This window comes from Penicillium atrosanguineum (genome assembly GCF_028827265.1).
Source record: "Penicillium atrosanguineum strain IBT 20685 chromosome Unknown utg000003l_segment0_segment0, whole genome shotgun sequence".
Taxonomy (NCBI): domain Eukaryota; kingdom Fungi; phylum Ascomycota; class Eurotiomycetes; order Eurotiales; family Aspergillaceae; genus Penicillium; species Penicillium atrosanguineum.
Window position 1 is genome coordinate 3,438,720 of NW_026623135.1, and position 15,460 is coordinate 3,454,179.

Consider the following 15,460-nt stretch of genomic DNA (forward strand, 5'->3'; position numbering starts at 1 on the left):
ACGAGCCTGTATCCGAATTTCTTTACATGTCTTTACACAACCGTTTTAGGGAAATGGTATACCAGATCGAAAGGGCCCCACGATTGGTGATCAGCAGAGTTTTTCTTATTGCTTATGGCCGATGTTCTTTGTGGAAGTAACATTGGGCAAGCAACCTGCTCCAAGCCAGGACAACCATTTGGCATACCCCTCCCCTTGTCCTGGCCTCAATTGCCATTCATCTTCTGGCAGCCTTCGTTGCAGAAGTCCGCCAACAAGCAATGGCTTTTTCCCAGACTTTGATGAGTGCCCTCTATGCTAGGCAGAGCTCAGTATCAACGCTGCTTCTCGTCAATTCTCTCTTGGTTTTATTTATCTATTTCATTTCTTCCCGTCTTAATTTGTTCTTCAAACGACGTCAGTTCAGCAGTCAAAATGGCTGTAAACCACTTCTCGCAAGATACAAGGATCGCTTCTTCGGGCTTTCCTTCATCTTTGAGAATGCCAATGCATTCAAAGAAAAGGCCTACCTCAACAAGTTCACCAGTCGCTACTTCTCAATTGGCTATACCCATGAGGTAGTTGCGATGGGTGGTCGAGGTGTTTTCACCATCGATCCCGTCAACATAAAGACTATGCTATCGTTGAAATTCAAGGATTATTCACTTGGTAATCGCCCTGCTATTATGGGGCCGTTATTGGGACGGGGAGTTTTCGTCACCGACGGTGAAGAATGGGCACATTCGCGAGCACTCTTGCGTCCAAGTTTCAACAAATCTCAGGTCGCGGACTTGACCATCATGGAGTCACATCTGCAGGTTCTGCTTCGACTGATCCCGTCCTCGGAGGACGGGGCCAAGCATGCCACAACCTTTGACCTACAACCTTCATTTTTCCGGTTTACCATGGATTCCTCCACAGAATTTCTCTTTGGAACATCGACTCATACTCTTACCGAGGGCGGTGATCAGATTTTCAGTGACGCCTTTGTGTACGCCTTGAACGACATCTCTCTTGGCTTGCGCCTAGGCCCGTGGGAGAAATTCCGTCGGACGGATCCCAAAGCGGTTGAGGCACACCGGTTTTGTCGACAGTACATCGACAAATATGTTGACCAGGCATTGGAGTATCGCAAAGCACATCAGGGCGATATGGCGGAAAAAAAGGATGGTAAAAAAAGAACCTTTTTGCAGGAGCTCGCTACTGCCACTGATGACAAAGACAAACTGCGAGATGAGCTCTTGAGCTTACTCCTCGCTGGGCGTGACACAACTGCAAGCCTTATTAGTAGCCTCTTCTTCTGCCTTGCGAAGAGACCAGAAATTTGGAGCAAGCTTCGAGAAGAGGTCGCCACAGAACTAAATGGTCAAAAGCCACAGTACGAGCAGCTAAGAAATTTGAAGTACGCAAAATACTGCGTTAATGAAAGTTCGTGCCAGTCCTGCAAAATAGAAAGAACTTCTGCTGACCGCTCTTACTCGATATATTAGCATTGAGATTATATCCTCCCGTCCCCAACAATGCGAAAATGGCCATTCGGGATACTGTTCTACCGCGGGGTGGAGGACCGGATGGTGATGCTCCCATTCTCATCGAGAAGGGGAACTGGATTATTTATACAGTATACGCTATGCACCGTCGAAAAGATCTGTTTGGCGAAGATGCCGATGAGTTCCGTCCGGAACGCTGGGTGAAGAACGAGTTCACTTGGGTATATTTCTCTCATCTCGTTGCATTTGCTGTTCGCAGCATCCAAATTGACTCATTGCTAACACGGTCCAATAGCAATATCTACCCTTTAATGGTGGCCCACGTGTGTGCCTTGGTCAGCAATATGCTCTCACTGAAGCACTATATGTATTGGTGCGTTTTGCGCAGGAATTCGAGGAAATTGAATCCAGGGATCCACGACCGTGGATTGAGGACCTCACTCTGACTGTGAGCGGCGCCAATGGCGTGAAGGTCGGTCTCAAGAGACAGGGATGAGTGGTTACTTAGTGGGAGGAATTTCAATTTGCTGTTTGATCCAAAGCCCTTCTCCCTCCAAACATCTGCCTATATATCTTCGTATAAGGTCGCTGTGCATACATATAGCTGAATATACAGCCGATATCCAATTTAGGACCACGAAAAGTGAGGAGGATTTTCCAAGATACAGCCCACCTACCAGAAAAAGAAGAACAATTCCGTAGACAGAGGCAAACAACAACATGATAAAAACATGTCAAATTTCTAGACTGGAAAAGAAAGCTCCCGCCACCTTAAAGGTCCGCTTGGACGACCCCATCACATCACCCTACTTGCCTCATTCACTCTTACTCCAGTAAGTCTAAAGCTACCTAAAGTCCTACGATAGACATTCATAACCCCCAACTCAGCATGCACTGCCACCAAGCCATAATCAACGCCCATAGGTCATGGATGTCCAATACTCAGTCCAGTCCCAAACCCCAAAAGGATCAGGTTACAACCACGCGCGTCGAATATGCGTCGAATCCTCAACCGAAACGGCCAAAATCCTCCACCTCTACGAAGCCCAATACACATTCCGCCGCATAAACGTTCAAGCAGCCGCAATAACTGGCTCCGCGGCATTAATGCTGATATTCGCAACAATACTCAACCGGCACGGGAGTGACCATAACGAGACTGTGGGTTCTTTGAATGTTTGCTTCCGCGCCTACGAGGAATTCGCTCTTTGGTGAGAAAGTGCGAAGAGGGCGCAGATTTTTGTTCCATACGCAGAAGCATGTGGGAATCAAGGGTCCGGCCTTGTCGTTCTGCCAAGCGTGTCAGTCGCAGGATGAAGCTCACTTTCAATATCTCGGGCCGAAACGGACGCAAACGTCTATGGCTCCGATTGCTGGAAATGACGGAACGTTTAGAGTTCTAGATGACCCAGAGACGGGCGATGGGGATAGTGGTAAAGCTCATTCAGACGAGGAAGACTTCAATCGTTTGTTGGCTGTGAGCATCGGAGCTATTCCTGAAGTAGAATAGAGAATTTGGCATGGGCGTGAAGGTTGCGACGATCTCATTTGCTACAATAATATTACACATGACAGACAGCGGCTCTTTCGTAGAATGGTTCAGGGTATAAGGAATGCTTATGGATATTTATTCCTGGATTCGTTGCGCTCTCTTCGTTTCCAGCCGGTTTTGAATTTGTTCGGCTCGAATCGAGGGAACACGTGTGCTTCGGTGTTGAAAACGACCTCTGTGAGCGGGAGGTATTCGCTCGGAGAGAAAAGGAGGTAAAGATACTTCAATGTCTCGGCCTGCAAGAGTGTTAGCTCGCGAACCACTTGCCGGACCAAGAGAGGGGGGGGGGGGGGGGATTACCAGCCAGAAACTCTCCATATTATCGCGCGTTGGTGAAGGAATTGTAGTGACATCGTCCAAAGACGTATAGCCCTCTCCGCTGGTTACAAGCATATGCTCTTTGAACGATTTGAAAATTTCCCATCCCCATTTTCTATAGATAGGGTCTTCTGTGACCCGGAATAATAAGAAAAGACTTTCCACGGTTTCCGGACGCTGCAGGTTATGCGCATCAGCAGACTTGATCTTGAAATCGTCTTGCCAAGATTTTAAATCGTCGCTGCTCCTATTTTGAAACCTCGAGCCAGGGTTCGGCTCGAGATTGTCATCTTCGACATTGAACCAGGCGATCTCGGGTGACAGGCCTGTTTCTGTGACAGCGTACATTGCCCAGCAAGTCTTTGTGAGCTCTCTGGCGAGCTCCATCTGCTTTTCCTTTTGGGTATTCCAAGTTGGGAGCTTACGTGCTGCGGCTTCGGTTCTTCCATCAGTTGCGGCGATTGCAATCGAGCCAGGCAAGAAGCAAACGAGATGGTCCATTTTGGGAGATAATCTCCCACCGATACCCTTTTCAAGCTCGGCCACAATCTGAAGGTTGGAATGCTTGGTGGTGGTGACTAGGTGTTTTTGGATACCTGCTAGAGCCTCTTCCCACATCTCGCCATAGATTGGCTCATGAGTTTGTAAATATTGTTTCGCCAAGTATTCTGCGGTTCATTAGTTATATTGCATTTCAAGTCACCCAAGCGGAGGACAGTACCGTAGTAAGAATCGCCGCGGCTTCCCAAACGGATTATCCTGGAGCGGAAGTTGCCTGTATCAGGACTCACGAAGATGGGCAACAAGCCATCTGGCATGCGATGATCATCTACCACCTTCATAACATTTTCGGCCTTTTGCCAGTACACTTCATTTCCCGTGAGGTTGGCGAGGTACTTCATCTCCAGCTGAAGAGTCGTGGCTTCAGCAGTCGACGACGCTCCGTTGTCAGTATGAGATCTGAGACCCTGTCGAGTACCAATGTTCACACTGGAGTAAGGAATTCCAGCTGGGGAATCATAGGCAACCAGAAGACGGTCTGCTAAATCAATGGCTTTTTCGAGGTAAACGTGGTCACGACGTGATGAAATATCGGGGAGTTGAGTCGACAAGAAGTGCGCGGACAGGAGTCCGCCGAGCATGCGGATAGTTGTCTCAAAGGTGTTGACATCTTGATCCTGGTCGTAGGTCAGGTCCCGCTTGAGCCATTTCCGAGCATCGGAGAGTTGCGAAGTTAGGTTCATGACCATCAACGTGTCTAGACTGTCAACAATGATCCAACCCAGTCCATTTGGACTCATTTGCTCTCCTCTTTTGGAGATGGGGTGGAAAATATCTTTTCCTAAATTGAGGTCAAATGTCAGCTCTGGATCGAAGAAATGAAATACCTGCTGTCATCAATGCTGAAGCGTCAGGACATGCGACAGGACCAAAGCTCTCCCAACTTACCCCAGGCATATTTAGAGTACGCATCCCAGCTTGTGACAAACACATCCTTGACTTCTTCTCGATGTTTCTTCCAATAGCTGTCTTGATTCTCGGCACGGAAGTAGCCGAGTGCAGCTTCAATATTGGGGCTGTCCAGAAAGAGCCCCGCCACCAAGGCCAAGACGCCGATCAACACCGGCAAAAAGATCCCCTTGAGGCCAAGCCATATCTGTCGTGATTTACCATGGCTTTTTGAAACAACTTTTACCTGGTGCCCAGGCTCTTCAGGCCCTGGAGGCATTATGGCTGGGAAGATGAAGGCGACATCTTAACGTGTCCACAACGGATAATTATCGAATGCCGTTCAAATAAAGGGGGCGTGTGGGGGCAAACGCGCTAAAAGTGGAGCCCAGCACAGCTAATCGATCATTCCCAAAGCCTTAACGTTATGCTCTCTATCTTCTATCTCCTATGCTTCATTCAGAGTTATGAAAAAAGGACCCACGTAGATATTGTGTCATAGGAACCATTTCGCAATCTAGGCATCCAGGCACTCATACCAAATGTGAACGACTAGGCAAGCCGACCCAGATCACGAAAGAAAAATAAACCCTGGAACAGTCAAACCAACAAAGGAAAAAAAAAAGAAATGGCAAAAAAGAAGTGCATCCAGGATAGAACTCCCTCCGCTGGGCGGCTTGCACAGTCACCACTGTGATATTATCTGGGTGCGGGCACCTTTTGGTGTAATGGGTGATCGGGCTACCAACTACACCTTCCCAGCTACAGGCGCCCTAGGTACTCCTGACTCTAATCCTTACTGATATCTCAGACCTAAAAAGGTCTAGTCATATCTTTTCCGGCACAGAGTATTTTCGTTGCGTCTGGGTTAAGTACGTCATCCGCAACTATGTTTTGGGAAGTCATTTAGCACCGAGTATTACCATTGCAACTTCCTTGCCTGAGATTTCACCCACAATACAATGAGCTCCATCGTCTGAGCAAAACTGCAAGAGGCAAAAGAAACTAAGGATCAGAGAAGAAAAAGAGGCGTGGGAAGTTAAGGAAACCCATGAAGTTAAGGACAAAGTAATGATAAAAAAGTCGACAAAAGAAACGACCTGAGGCAATAACCCGGCCACTGATCGGAAACTCTCGTGAGTTGTGTAACTCATCATCGCTGCGAATCACAAAGATCTGGGCCAGTGTGTCTTGGTGAGGTATTAGGAAGTGTTGAGCTGGAATCTCGCCCGCGGAACGAGTATACTATATAATGTATGCACTCGGTTTAGCCTACCTAGGAATCGTAGACGCCACACTCCTTTGCTTTGTACGCGATAGTGACCCCATCACTAGTTTGGTTCTTTTTCGTCCTCCTCTTGTCTGTTCTTACTTAGATAGACTATGTGAATAGAGCTGATAGTACCTTCATCGTGGGCGATCTTAGCCAGTATACTATAAATGAGGTGTGTACCGGCGTCCAAATATCTTCTGCCCGCAAAAATGACTCAAAAAAATGTATCTGTCTGCCCTGCAGGTACCTATACCCGTGCTCACAGGGTCTGTGATCGAAGCTACTGCTATTCGGGATCTAGATAAAAATGGGATTTTGCTGTTCCTATCTCCGGATACGCAGGCGAGCCTGAAGTCTGCCATAGATAGCAGCTACGCCAAGGTTATGGATACGGTATGCTATCAAGCCGTTATAGACATCTATTCTGTTATTGCTTCAAAGCATCGTTCCTATACCATCTTTTACAGCCACCTTGAATAACAGGAATTCTTTGGTCGCAGGGTGTGGTCTCCTATAGCTAATTTTGGATACAGTAATTGCGCAAAGGCATGACAGACGCTGTCTGTTGCTGCTCTTCTCCTGGCACAACTTCCAAATCTGAGGCAACTGGACCTTGGACCTATCTTTGTACAACGAAGTACATTCATTGGTATGGTACTCAGCTCAGCCGTCTGTGAGCCTGGAGTATGTCGATTTCCCAACTTTTCTCATCTCAGGGATGTGTCGGCCCTATCCCGAGCCGGTTGGGATCGGGCACGCGAAGCAGAAAATTCCAGAACACCCCAGGTCTCCTGCCTTTTTTTTGATCTCTGAAATTTCGAGCATATGTCAGTGTCGATAAGGAGCCCAACCACATTCAAATGGCCTATCGCTAGTTAGCGTGTCTACCTCACCCGTCAAGGCTCAAATCGCTTCAATTATCGTTTATCCGGGAGGCACAAATACTCTCAGTCACCAAAAGCTTTGAGAAACCGAGCTGGAAGTTGTATTATGGCTATAGTTAGACAATGAATTCAATAAACCTATCGTCGACCTGGACCAGATTGCTTCTGCGTTATCTCAAATTCCGCCTACCTTGGCAGAACTCAATATTTCAGCTGAAATTGGGATCAGAGGTCATGATTTTGATATTATACGAATTGGATGGCAGCCAATCTCTACTCACACTTCGTCCTGTCCCACAGAGAGGAGATTCCACAAGCTTTTGATCATCCTTGCTAAATAGGACTACACCGACTCTTACATTCAGTTCAGCCAGAGGAGAATCATAGATAGTATAGTATATCTGAACTGTTGGGGCGATCAGAATCGGGGCTGCGGCATTCTTTATCTAAGGTGACGATTGCAGTATCAGTGGCTGTAAAACGTGTGGCTCTTATCACAGCGATGACGGCTGTCTGGTTACTACTCACTACTTTTATCAATGTGACAATCACGATTAGACTGAGATGGTCGAAGGAAGAAACTACCACATTCCCTAGTCTCCATCTTCATTGACACGTATACCTCCCATTGTTCTATGATACATAGCCTTATTCTTTTGGTTTCTACGAAAATGAAGATAGCAGGCAAGAGTATTTAACTGGTGATGGGTAAATTACCTTGGACTAGACCTGCTCGCATTGTATGTTGAAATTCCTGTCCAACTTCCACACCAAACAATATTGGAGATTCCGTTTCGGACTTGAACTCTACCGTTGATCTTGTAATAGATACCTTAATTTCTTTTGTCAATTAAGTATCTGTGAATTCAATCACGACTTCTGAAGTAAAGAGAACGGCCATTTATATGCCGAGGTCTATACAGTATGTGTATCGGAAATGCCTGTATACTTCAAAATTTGATCTCAACACTCCCGACTCCTTGGACTCGCCCCCTTGTCCTCGATCGCCTTTCTCTCCATGCGTACCCCTAATAAGATTGGATGCCCTCCAAATCCATAAACTCCTCCACAGCCTTCGCTTTTCTTGCTCACCCTTCTTCATTCGTCCCCTCGCGCCCTTCATAATCACTCCCCGCCAAACAAACTTCCTTACTTTCATCAGCCTGCTTGTGCAACCCAAGTTGGCTCTCCAATCCATGCAGCGAGCCCACATTAACAGCCAGTAACGTCGACGACGCCGTACTCGAGCCAACCTGGGAATACTCATTCGACATGTCCACACTCTTCGACGTTGGGATTGGGGCAGGCTAGAGGATGCAGTCTTGCTTCTTGAACGTGCTCAAGAGGGCCAATCAAAAAGATTTGGAGAAGATAGCATCCATGTCATCAAAAATACGCTGTGTTTCAGGGACTTGGACTCGTGGAGCCTTGATCATAGCGTCACTGGTTGTCTGAACATCGAATCGGAATGGATTCAATGGGGTTCGATAGAGCTTAGCTCTTGGCGATCGTCCCGCGATGAGGGGCAGTATCTGCATCTCCATATTCCTTCATCGCATTGATCTTCACCCCGGGTTCTCCTTTCCTCTCAACTTCCCAAAGCCTCAAAGCTTCAGCAAGCTTCCGTTGTCCGCCATGGTAGCCAAAAAGTTGACCATCCGTAACAACACGGACACCCTGATCAATCTGAAGCGTCTCCAGCGCTTCAGCCCCCCAGGACAAAGTTATGGAACCGACGAGATCACCTCGCTGGCGAAGAACTTCACTCGAATCTTGACAAACCAGACTCGCAGCCAGGCGCCTGTCGCGACCCTCAGCCTGGCGGACAAGCCGTTCGATGAGCGGAAAGAGCTAGGCATCCGCGTTGAGCCATTCACCACCAAAGATACCGATTTGGATTTTTTCAAGGACTCCGAGAAGGAGCGCCTGCGCCTGGTCTTCGGGACCGAGGGCGAAGAACACATGATCCAGGTGCCCGTTCCTACGACCGAGACGGCAACCATGCAAACCGTCGACAATCCCAAGCACCGCTTGACCGGCGTGTGGGTGAAATCTGAGTCGTTCCTAGCAATTTACTCGTCCGCCAACCTGAATGCATGGATGCACGAGCTGCGCGACGATACTCTCCTATCCTCGCTCTCTATTCCCGGCACTCACAACTCGCCAACCTGTTACCTCGCGCCGCCCTCTGTGCGCTGCCAAGCCGTCAGCCCACGTGAGCAGCTCCAGAACGGCGTTCGCTTCTTCGACATTCGTGTCCAGCCGCAGTACCCGCAGGAATTAAAGGAGGAGCTGATCCTTGTTCACAGCGTGTTCCCCGTTTCGCTGACTGGGAATAAATACTTCCGCGACTTGATGAAGGAGATCAATGACTTCCTAGACAAGAACCCATCCGAGACATTGATCATCTCTCTCAAGCGTGAGGGTACTGGAGATTCAAAGGATGAACAGCTCGCGCACATTCTCAACAAGCACTACGCCAAGGACGACAACCAACGTTGGTGGACTCGACCAAAGATCCCTACTCTAGGCGAAGCCCGCGGCAAGGTGATCCTCCTGCGCCGCTTTAACATCCCCGATGATCTGAAGCAGAAGCACGATGGGCATGGCTGGGGTATCGACGGCGCTGCATGGGCTGATAACACCGCCAACGCCAACTGCCCCAGTGGGCAGTTGTGCATTCAGGACTTCTACGAGGTACAGGAGTCGACCAACATCGAGAAGAAGATACAATACGTCAAGGACCACATCGACCGCGCTAGCAAGTCTCGTTATCCCTTCGGTGAACACCCAGGCCCACACCCCTTCTACATTAACTTCCTGAGTGCGAGCAACTTTTGGAAGACTAATACCTGGCCCGAGAAGATCGCGGCTAAGGTCAACCCTGCGGTTGTAGATTACATCTGTCGGCGTCACGAGAATGAGGATGGTGATTCATCCACTGGTATCTTGGTCACAGACTGGGTGGGTCTTGATGGTGACTGGGATCTTGTGCGCTGCATCGTCGGCATGAACGCCAAGTTGCGCATGCGACAGAACTAGATTTAGACGATTTGCTAGGAGCCCTGAAGGTCCTGTATATAATCCTATCAGGTCTTAGCAACTCTATACATCCTTCAAGTGACACCATTCTATACTCTGGAGTCCAACCCCCCTTTCAAATGACCTGCTTGTCTGCATCGCAGCATAATTGAAATTAAATGGCACGGGTACGCATGCCGTAAGAAAGCTATCGTCACCTACATGGTCGATCTTACTACGAGCGGGGTACAGTCTGACAATGTTACCCTCTTGTCGTGTAATGGAATAACTACAACAGCCTTGAATATAGTGGGGCTATCCCCTAAGCCCAGGAGGGTTTCGTACGCATATTTTGTACTTTATCGACGATGCAATGCGTGTGGACCATTTAGGCAATCTGCCCTTGAAGGAGATAACTTGCATCCAATTAGCACGCTGGTCAGTGTTCACGCTACTTAGACGGTCTCACAAGGCAGCGAAGCTAATTCAGTTTGGGTAGTCGTACTGATATCATTGTGCCTGATTAATATTCCGAGTTTCCTTGAAGGCCCCGTTAATATAAGTGGCCACCGCACGGCTTTTCTCTTCGCCGGACAATTTTCCAAATCTCGCGCCTGATTGACTCATCCTCTCTATTATCTCACTCCTGCCTCCAGGGCTAGCTTTCTCGGTTTTTCTTCGTCTTTTTTTTGTGTTCTTTTGTTTCCTTTTCCTTTCTGTGTTTTTCTCTAGAAATATAGAAAATCTCGACAGCCATGCCTAGTGAGTCCCCAACCCCTTTACCAGATTACCTATTTTCTACACAGGTTTCGAAATCTCCATCTTTGGATCATTTATTATCAACCTAGGCTGGTACGCACTAATCAAATCGTCGAGTAGACGCAACCGTCAAACTGATTTCCTATGAAGTCACCTTCCACGACGGCCGAGACCCTATCATATTCGATCTTTCCACGCCCGAGGGCGTCAAAAAGGCGAAGACCGAAGGCTTCAACCTCAGAGAAGGTGAAGAATACAAGACGAGCTTGAAGTTCACTGTGGAAGGAGACCAAATTTCTGAGTTATATCGGACACAAGAAGTGTTTAGAGAAGGTATAAGGCACTCACGAGGTACGAAGATGCTGGTATGTTTCACTGGTCCCAGATTGTGTCTAGAAAGAGGCTTACAGGAAGGAAAGGGATCGTTTGGTCCTTCGGATACACCCAATGTGATTAATACACCTCGTAAGTGCCGGACGCCTAATTGGTACGTATATTTGTCTGATGCTGATCCCCTTTCCTTCGTCCAGACCAAGGATGGGAAGAAGCTCCCGGTGGACGTCTCAGACATGGATCATATACTGCGAGAACTAGTTTCTCCGACGACGAAGACGATACAAATATGCTAGATTTTGGTGTTCGATATAGAGTTCAGGCTCACTAAAGAGATGCCAAGCCGCCTGGAGAATAGATCTGCTTCCTATCTTACGACTGCATGCATAGATGTATAGATTGAGATATCCATTCCCATTTCAAATTGAGAGTATTGCAAAGAATCTATTGCATGGTGTACAGCCTATACAAAAACAAAGCTTGGGTCCCTTGGGATGCAAAAAAAACATGACTTATTATACAAGAATGCAGGCGTGGCCAAATCCATGCTAGGACGATTCGCTCTTCTCACCCTCGCCTTTCTGCTCCTCCTCCAAAACGCTTCTCCGACTCTCCATAGTGAAGTACAGGCTCTTGCCAGCTCCCTCCAAGGTGCTGGTGACACTGGAGCCCATGCTCTGCAAAGCCATAACGAGCTGTGAGCGAAGGCCATCCATACCGCCCTCGATGCTGCCGACCCACTTGGTCTCGGCGATGTCGAACACTTTGCCATCAACGCGGGCACCAAGCAGGTTAAGCTTCTGCAGACCGAGCTGGACGGTGGGATCGTGGTAATCCGGGTTGCCCTTGCGGGTGGGTGCAGGGAATCCGGCTTCCTTGGGAGTAAGGATCGACAGCGCGGCCTTCATGTGTTCGGGGGAGACGGTAGGAATAGAAAGAATGGCGATAGGGCCAGTGAGGACTTCGGCGAGCTCGTGCTTGCCCTTCATCTTCTTCACGGCAATGTGAGCAGAGCGAGACAAATCGTGCGTCAGGGCAGGGTCGTCCCTGGAACCGGAGAAAGCAGGGAGTTCGGCAGAGGTCTGAGTGACGGGGTCGACGGCGCTGGGGGGTTTCCAGAAGCAAGCGCATCCTCGCTAGGCCGGAAGTATTCGACAATACGAACGGCCACCTCGAAGATGCTGGTTTGGACAGTCTGCAACTTGATATATGGAGACAACTCCGGGGATGTCCGACCCTCGGCAGCGATCTTTTCATCGACTTTTTGCAAGGCCTTGGTCAACTCTCGTCGAATAGCAGCCCATTCCGTGGACTTCAGATTGTTGTGTTGGAAAAGCACCATGAGAGGGGAGGTGCGGAGCAGGGAGGTGTATTGACGCAGGAGTTGGGACCGGCGGTATTCAGGACTGCGATGCGACGGCGGCTGAGTGGGAGGAGTACGCGCAATTGGAGCTGGCGAGCGTGTCATTTGCTCAATTGGCGCAGCTGGTGTGACGGCCGGAGCCGCAGCGGTGCTGGCAGCCCTGGCGATTCGAAGTTCATATGGGCATCGTAGGGCTTGTCGCCGGAACGATGATATGGGTACCCGCGGAGGCATTGTGAAGGGAAAGGGGGAATGGACAAGGAACAATGATGGAGCGGATCCAGAAAGGCCTCGGAGATTTGGAAGGGCAGTCCTGGAGATATTTTTTGGCGCCCAAAGAGGAAAAGTGCCAGCTTGGGCGGTAAGCCCGGTTCTGCCGGCAATGAACCTGTAATGAGGGGCCTGTTGACTCAGACAGCTACTATTTTCTTTTCTTCTTTTTTATGCACCCCGGTGATCTGCCTTAGACCTCACAGGGACACTCAATTGCCTCCACGTACAACATGGCTAATTCACCTAAGCACGAGAGGCCGGAGTCTGTCTCCATCTCCCCTCTGCTCAAACGTTTGGCCTACCCCGCTACTGCAGACATCCAAGTCAGCGCAGATGACATTGCTTCTGCCTTTGCCTTGATATTCGAAGACCGTCTGTCAGACATCCAGACCGCAGCATTGTTGACCCTCCTTCACTCCACTGGGAAAGACAAAGATGCTGCAATCATTGCGAAATGCTCCCACCGGATGCGCGAGGCTGCTACTCAGATCGACAAAGCTTCCCTGAAGAAAGCTGTGAAGGCCCGAGGAAAGAGCGAGGGAAATTATAAAGGTGGACTGGTGAGGAAGGCTCCATTCATCCCATGTCTGTAACTACACTAATCAGTATCGCCTCCTAGTGCGACATCGTCGGAACCGGCGGTGACTCACATTCGACCTTCAACGTCTCGACTACCTCGTCAATCATTGCTTCACCGCTGTTGATGACCGCGAAGCATGGCAATCGCGCTCAAACTTCCTTCTCTGGATCCGCAGACGTTCTCAATGCCGTCCAGCCCATCCCCCCCAACATCTCCGCTGTGAATGCATCCAATGTGGCCAAGGTGTACGAGGAAACAAACTATGCCTTCCTCTTCGCCCCGAACTTCCACCCCGGCATGATGTATGCCAATCCGGTCCGCCGTGCTCTTGGACTCCGAACAATCTTCAACTTGATGGGTCCTCTGGCCAACCCCGTTGAGTGGGCCATTGAAGCGCGCCTTGTGGGCGTGGCTTATCAGAGCCTTGGACCTGTCTTCGTTGAGGCTCTTCGACAGGCCGGTGCCAAGAAGGCGCTTGTTGTCTGCGGTGAGGAGGATATGGACGAGATCAGCTGCGCTGGAAAGACCAACTGCTGGAGATTGTCTGAGTACCCCAACCCGGCATACCAGGAGACAAGTACCGACGACGATGATTCTGAAGACGAGGAGAACCCTCGCACGCTAGTCAAGCTTGATATCTTCCAGCTTCAACCCTCCGACTTCGGCGTTAAATCCCACCCACTCACCGAGGTTTACGGACGCAAGATGCCCAAGGATAACGCTAACAAGTTGATGAGCATTCTCCGCAATGAGCTTCCCCGTGAAGATCCTATTCTAGAATTCGTTCTTATGAACGTTGCTGCTCTGCTTGTTACCTCCGGTGTCTGTGAGGCGGAGACAAGTAACATGGGCCCGGGTGATGATGGGCAGGTTATCACCGAACGTGGCCCTGGCGGTGGCCGCTGGAAGGAGGGTCTGCGTCGGGCACGCTGGGCAATTGAGAGCGGCTCGGCTCTGAAGGTCTTCGAGCAGTTCATCGAGGTATCAAACAAGCTTGCGTGATCGCATTGGATTACATGCGCATGCTGGAATAGTTGATCTATTCTAGGAAAGGTTAAAGTAAATTGACCTGGCATTTCGTTCTTCTATCTGTCATTATTTTCGGGGTGACGTCGATATATCGATGTACAATTCTAATACTTTTCCGGTCGCTCCCTTGGCGGACATGAGTTAGAATATTTAAACTTGTCTGTTGGGATTTGGAGTGAAATCAAAAAGCCATTTGAAAGAGAAAAGATTACTTAGGCATGCGCGCTACTCTCCTAGAATTATTGAGTTGCACCAGGCGAATCACCTCGTTCTCGGTGTCAAATCTCAGGTAATGTATGTATTCCGTAAGTCTAATTCGCATTTGTACTCCAAAGGCGCCGCTGAATGCATCGTTCGTTAGAACATAAGTATAATCAAAGATAGCGAAAGCTCAGTTCCATCAACTCCTCCACGTCCAGGGAGTGTCTAGACAGGTATTTCCATTCAATTTCGCATCTTTTCACCGAGCTTCGAACTGGACCATGCTGCATAAAGGAAGATAGAATCGTCAGCAATGCGTCAAGGAAGTACACGCGAGGAATAAGAAACTCACCGCTTGGTGCGCTCCTTGTACAGGACACGGTGACCGCAGTCCTTGCAGCGGATCTGGTCACCACGCTTCAGGGGCACGCGCGCGGAGCACTCGCCGCAGAGGTAGACGACCGAGGGGGTGTCGACGGCCATGGAGTTGAACCCGCTGCCCTCATTGCTGAAGGCGTTCTGGGTGCCCATGGAGGGGACTTGGTAAGCTTCACGAGACATATTTGGTGTGTGGGCGGGTTTGCGGGTCTGTGCGAGTTGAGAGGTGCGTTCGTCGAGAGAACAAAGGTTCGGCGATGAGGTTGACTGGTGACTTCTCGGTGTCGGCGAGATTCTTTTTCTTTTGCGGCGGATCGATTTAACATGCTTAATAATCTACTCCAGCACCGATGAGTCAGCATGCGGCCGACTGCCTATCCAGGAAGTATAGCTTGTTTAATTGTGTAGCTAGAGGCTATCGATTTGGAGTTGGCTTGCATTGCAGCTTTCATGAAAATTCACATGGGACTTCGATACGAACAATTGCAAACCCACAACGCCGCCAGCCCCCAATAACCTTCAAATGTTATAGCCCATGAATTGTCTGGTATCTCCCACACTTAATATGCATGTCAAAC

The 15,460-nt window shown here is 49.2% G+C and overlaps 7 protein-coding genes across 7 annotated transcripts; 4 read left to right on the forward strand and 3 right to left on the reverse strand.

Moving 5' to 3' along the window:
• Positions 1-260: 260 nt before the first annotated feature.
• Positions 261-1,965, forward strand: N7443_004721 (cytochrome P450; the record flags this gene model as incomplete). Its single annotated transcript, XM_056884777.1, has 3 exons — positions 261-1,407; positions 1,470-1,690; positions 1,765-1,965. 3 exons carry the CDS (start codon positions 261-263, stop codon positions 1,963-1,965), a joined length of 1,569 nt encoding a protein of 522 aa, XP_056743055.1.
• A 1,121-nt stretch (positions 1,966-3,086) lies between these two features.
• On the reverse strand, positions 3,087-5,068 carry N7443_004722 (glycoside hydrolase family 47 protein; the record flags this gene model as incomplete). Its single annotated transcript, XM_056884778.1, has 4 exons — positions 3,087-3,257; positions 3,322-4,007; positions 4,061-4,681; positions 4,789-5,068. 4 exons carry the CDS (start codon positions 5,066-5,068, stop codon positions 3,087-3,089), a joined length of 1,758 nt encoding a protein of 585 aa, XP_056743056.1.
• A 3,512-nt stretch (positions 5,069-8,580) lies between these two features.
• N7443_004723 (phosphatidylinositol-specific phospholipase C) lies at positions 8,581-9,987 on the forward strand (the record flags this gene model as incomplete). The annotated part of the gene is made up of 1 exon (XM_056884779.1): positions 8,581-9,987. The coding sequence occupies one exon, from the start codon at positions 8,581-8,583 to the stop codon at positions 9,985-9,987; it is 1,407 nt and encodes a 468-aa protein (XP_056743057.1).
• A 734-nt stretch (positions 9,988-10,721) lies between these two features.
• On the forward strand, positions 10,722-11,389 carry N7443_004724 (ubiquitin-conjugating enzyme/RWD-like protein; the record flags this gene model as incomplete). Its single annotated transcript, XM_056884780.1, has 4 exons — positions 10,722-10,728; positions 10,846-11,090; positions 11,136-11,190; positions 11,256-11,389. The coding sequence occupies 4 exons, from the start codon at positions 10,722-10,724 to the stop codon at positions 11,387-11,389; spliced, it is 441 nt and encodes a 146-aa protein (XP_056743058.1).
• A 217-nt stretch (positions 11,390-11,606) lies between these two features.
• Positions 11,607-12,655, reverse strand: N7443_004725 (mitochondrial 54S ribosomal protein uL10m; the record flags this gene model as incomplete). The annotated part of the gene is made up of 2 exons (XM_056884781.1): positions 11,607-12,105; positions 12,150-12,655. 2 exons carry the CDS (start codon positions 12,653-12,655, stop codon positions 11,607-11,609), a joined length of 1,005 nt encoding a protein of 334 aa, XP_056743059.1.
• A 269-nt stretch (positions 12,656-12,924) lies between these two features.
• N7443_004726 (anthranilate phosphoribosyltransferase) lies at positions 12,925-14,276 on the forward strand (the record flags this gene model as incomplete). Its single annotated transcript, XM_056884782.1, has 2 exons — positions 12,925-13,254; positions 13,314-14,276. 2 exons carry the CDS (start codon positions 12,925-12,927, stop codon positions 14,274-14,276), a joined length of 1,293 nt encoding a protein of 430 aa, XP_056743060.1.
• Positions 14,277-14,763: 487 nt separating this feature from the next.
• N7443_004727 (Rpo12/RPC10 RNA polymerase subunit family protein) lies at positions 14,764-15,065 on the reverse strand (the record flags this gene model as incomplete). Its single annotated transcript, XM_056884783.1, has 2 exons — positions 14,764-14,788; positions 14,857-15,065. 2 exons carry the CDS (start codon positions 15,063-15,065, stop codon positions 14,764-14,766), a joined length of 234 nt encoding a protein of 77 aa, XP_056743061.1.
• Between the last annotated feature and the right edge of the window lie 395 nt (positions 15,066-15,460).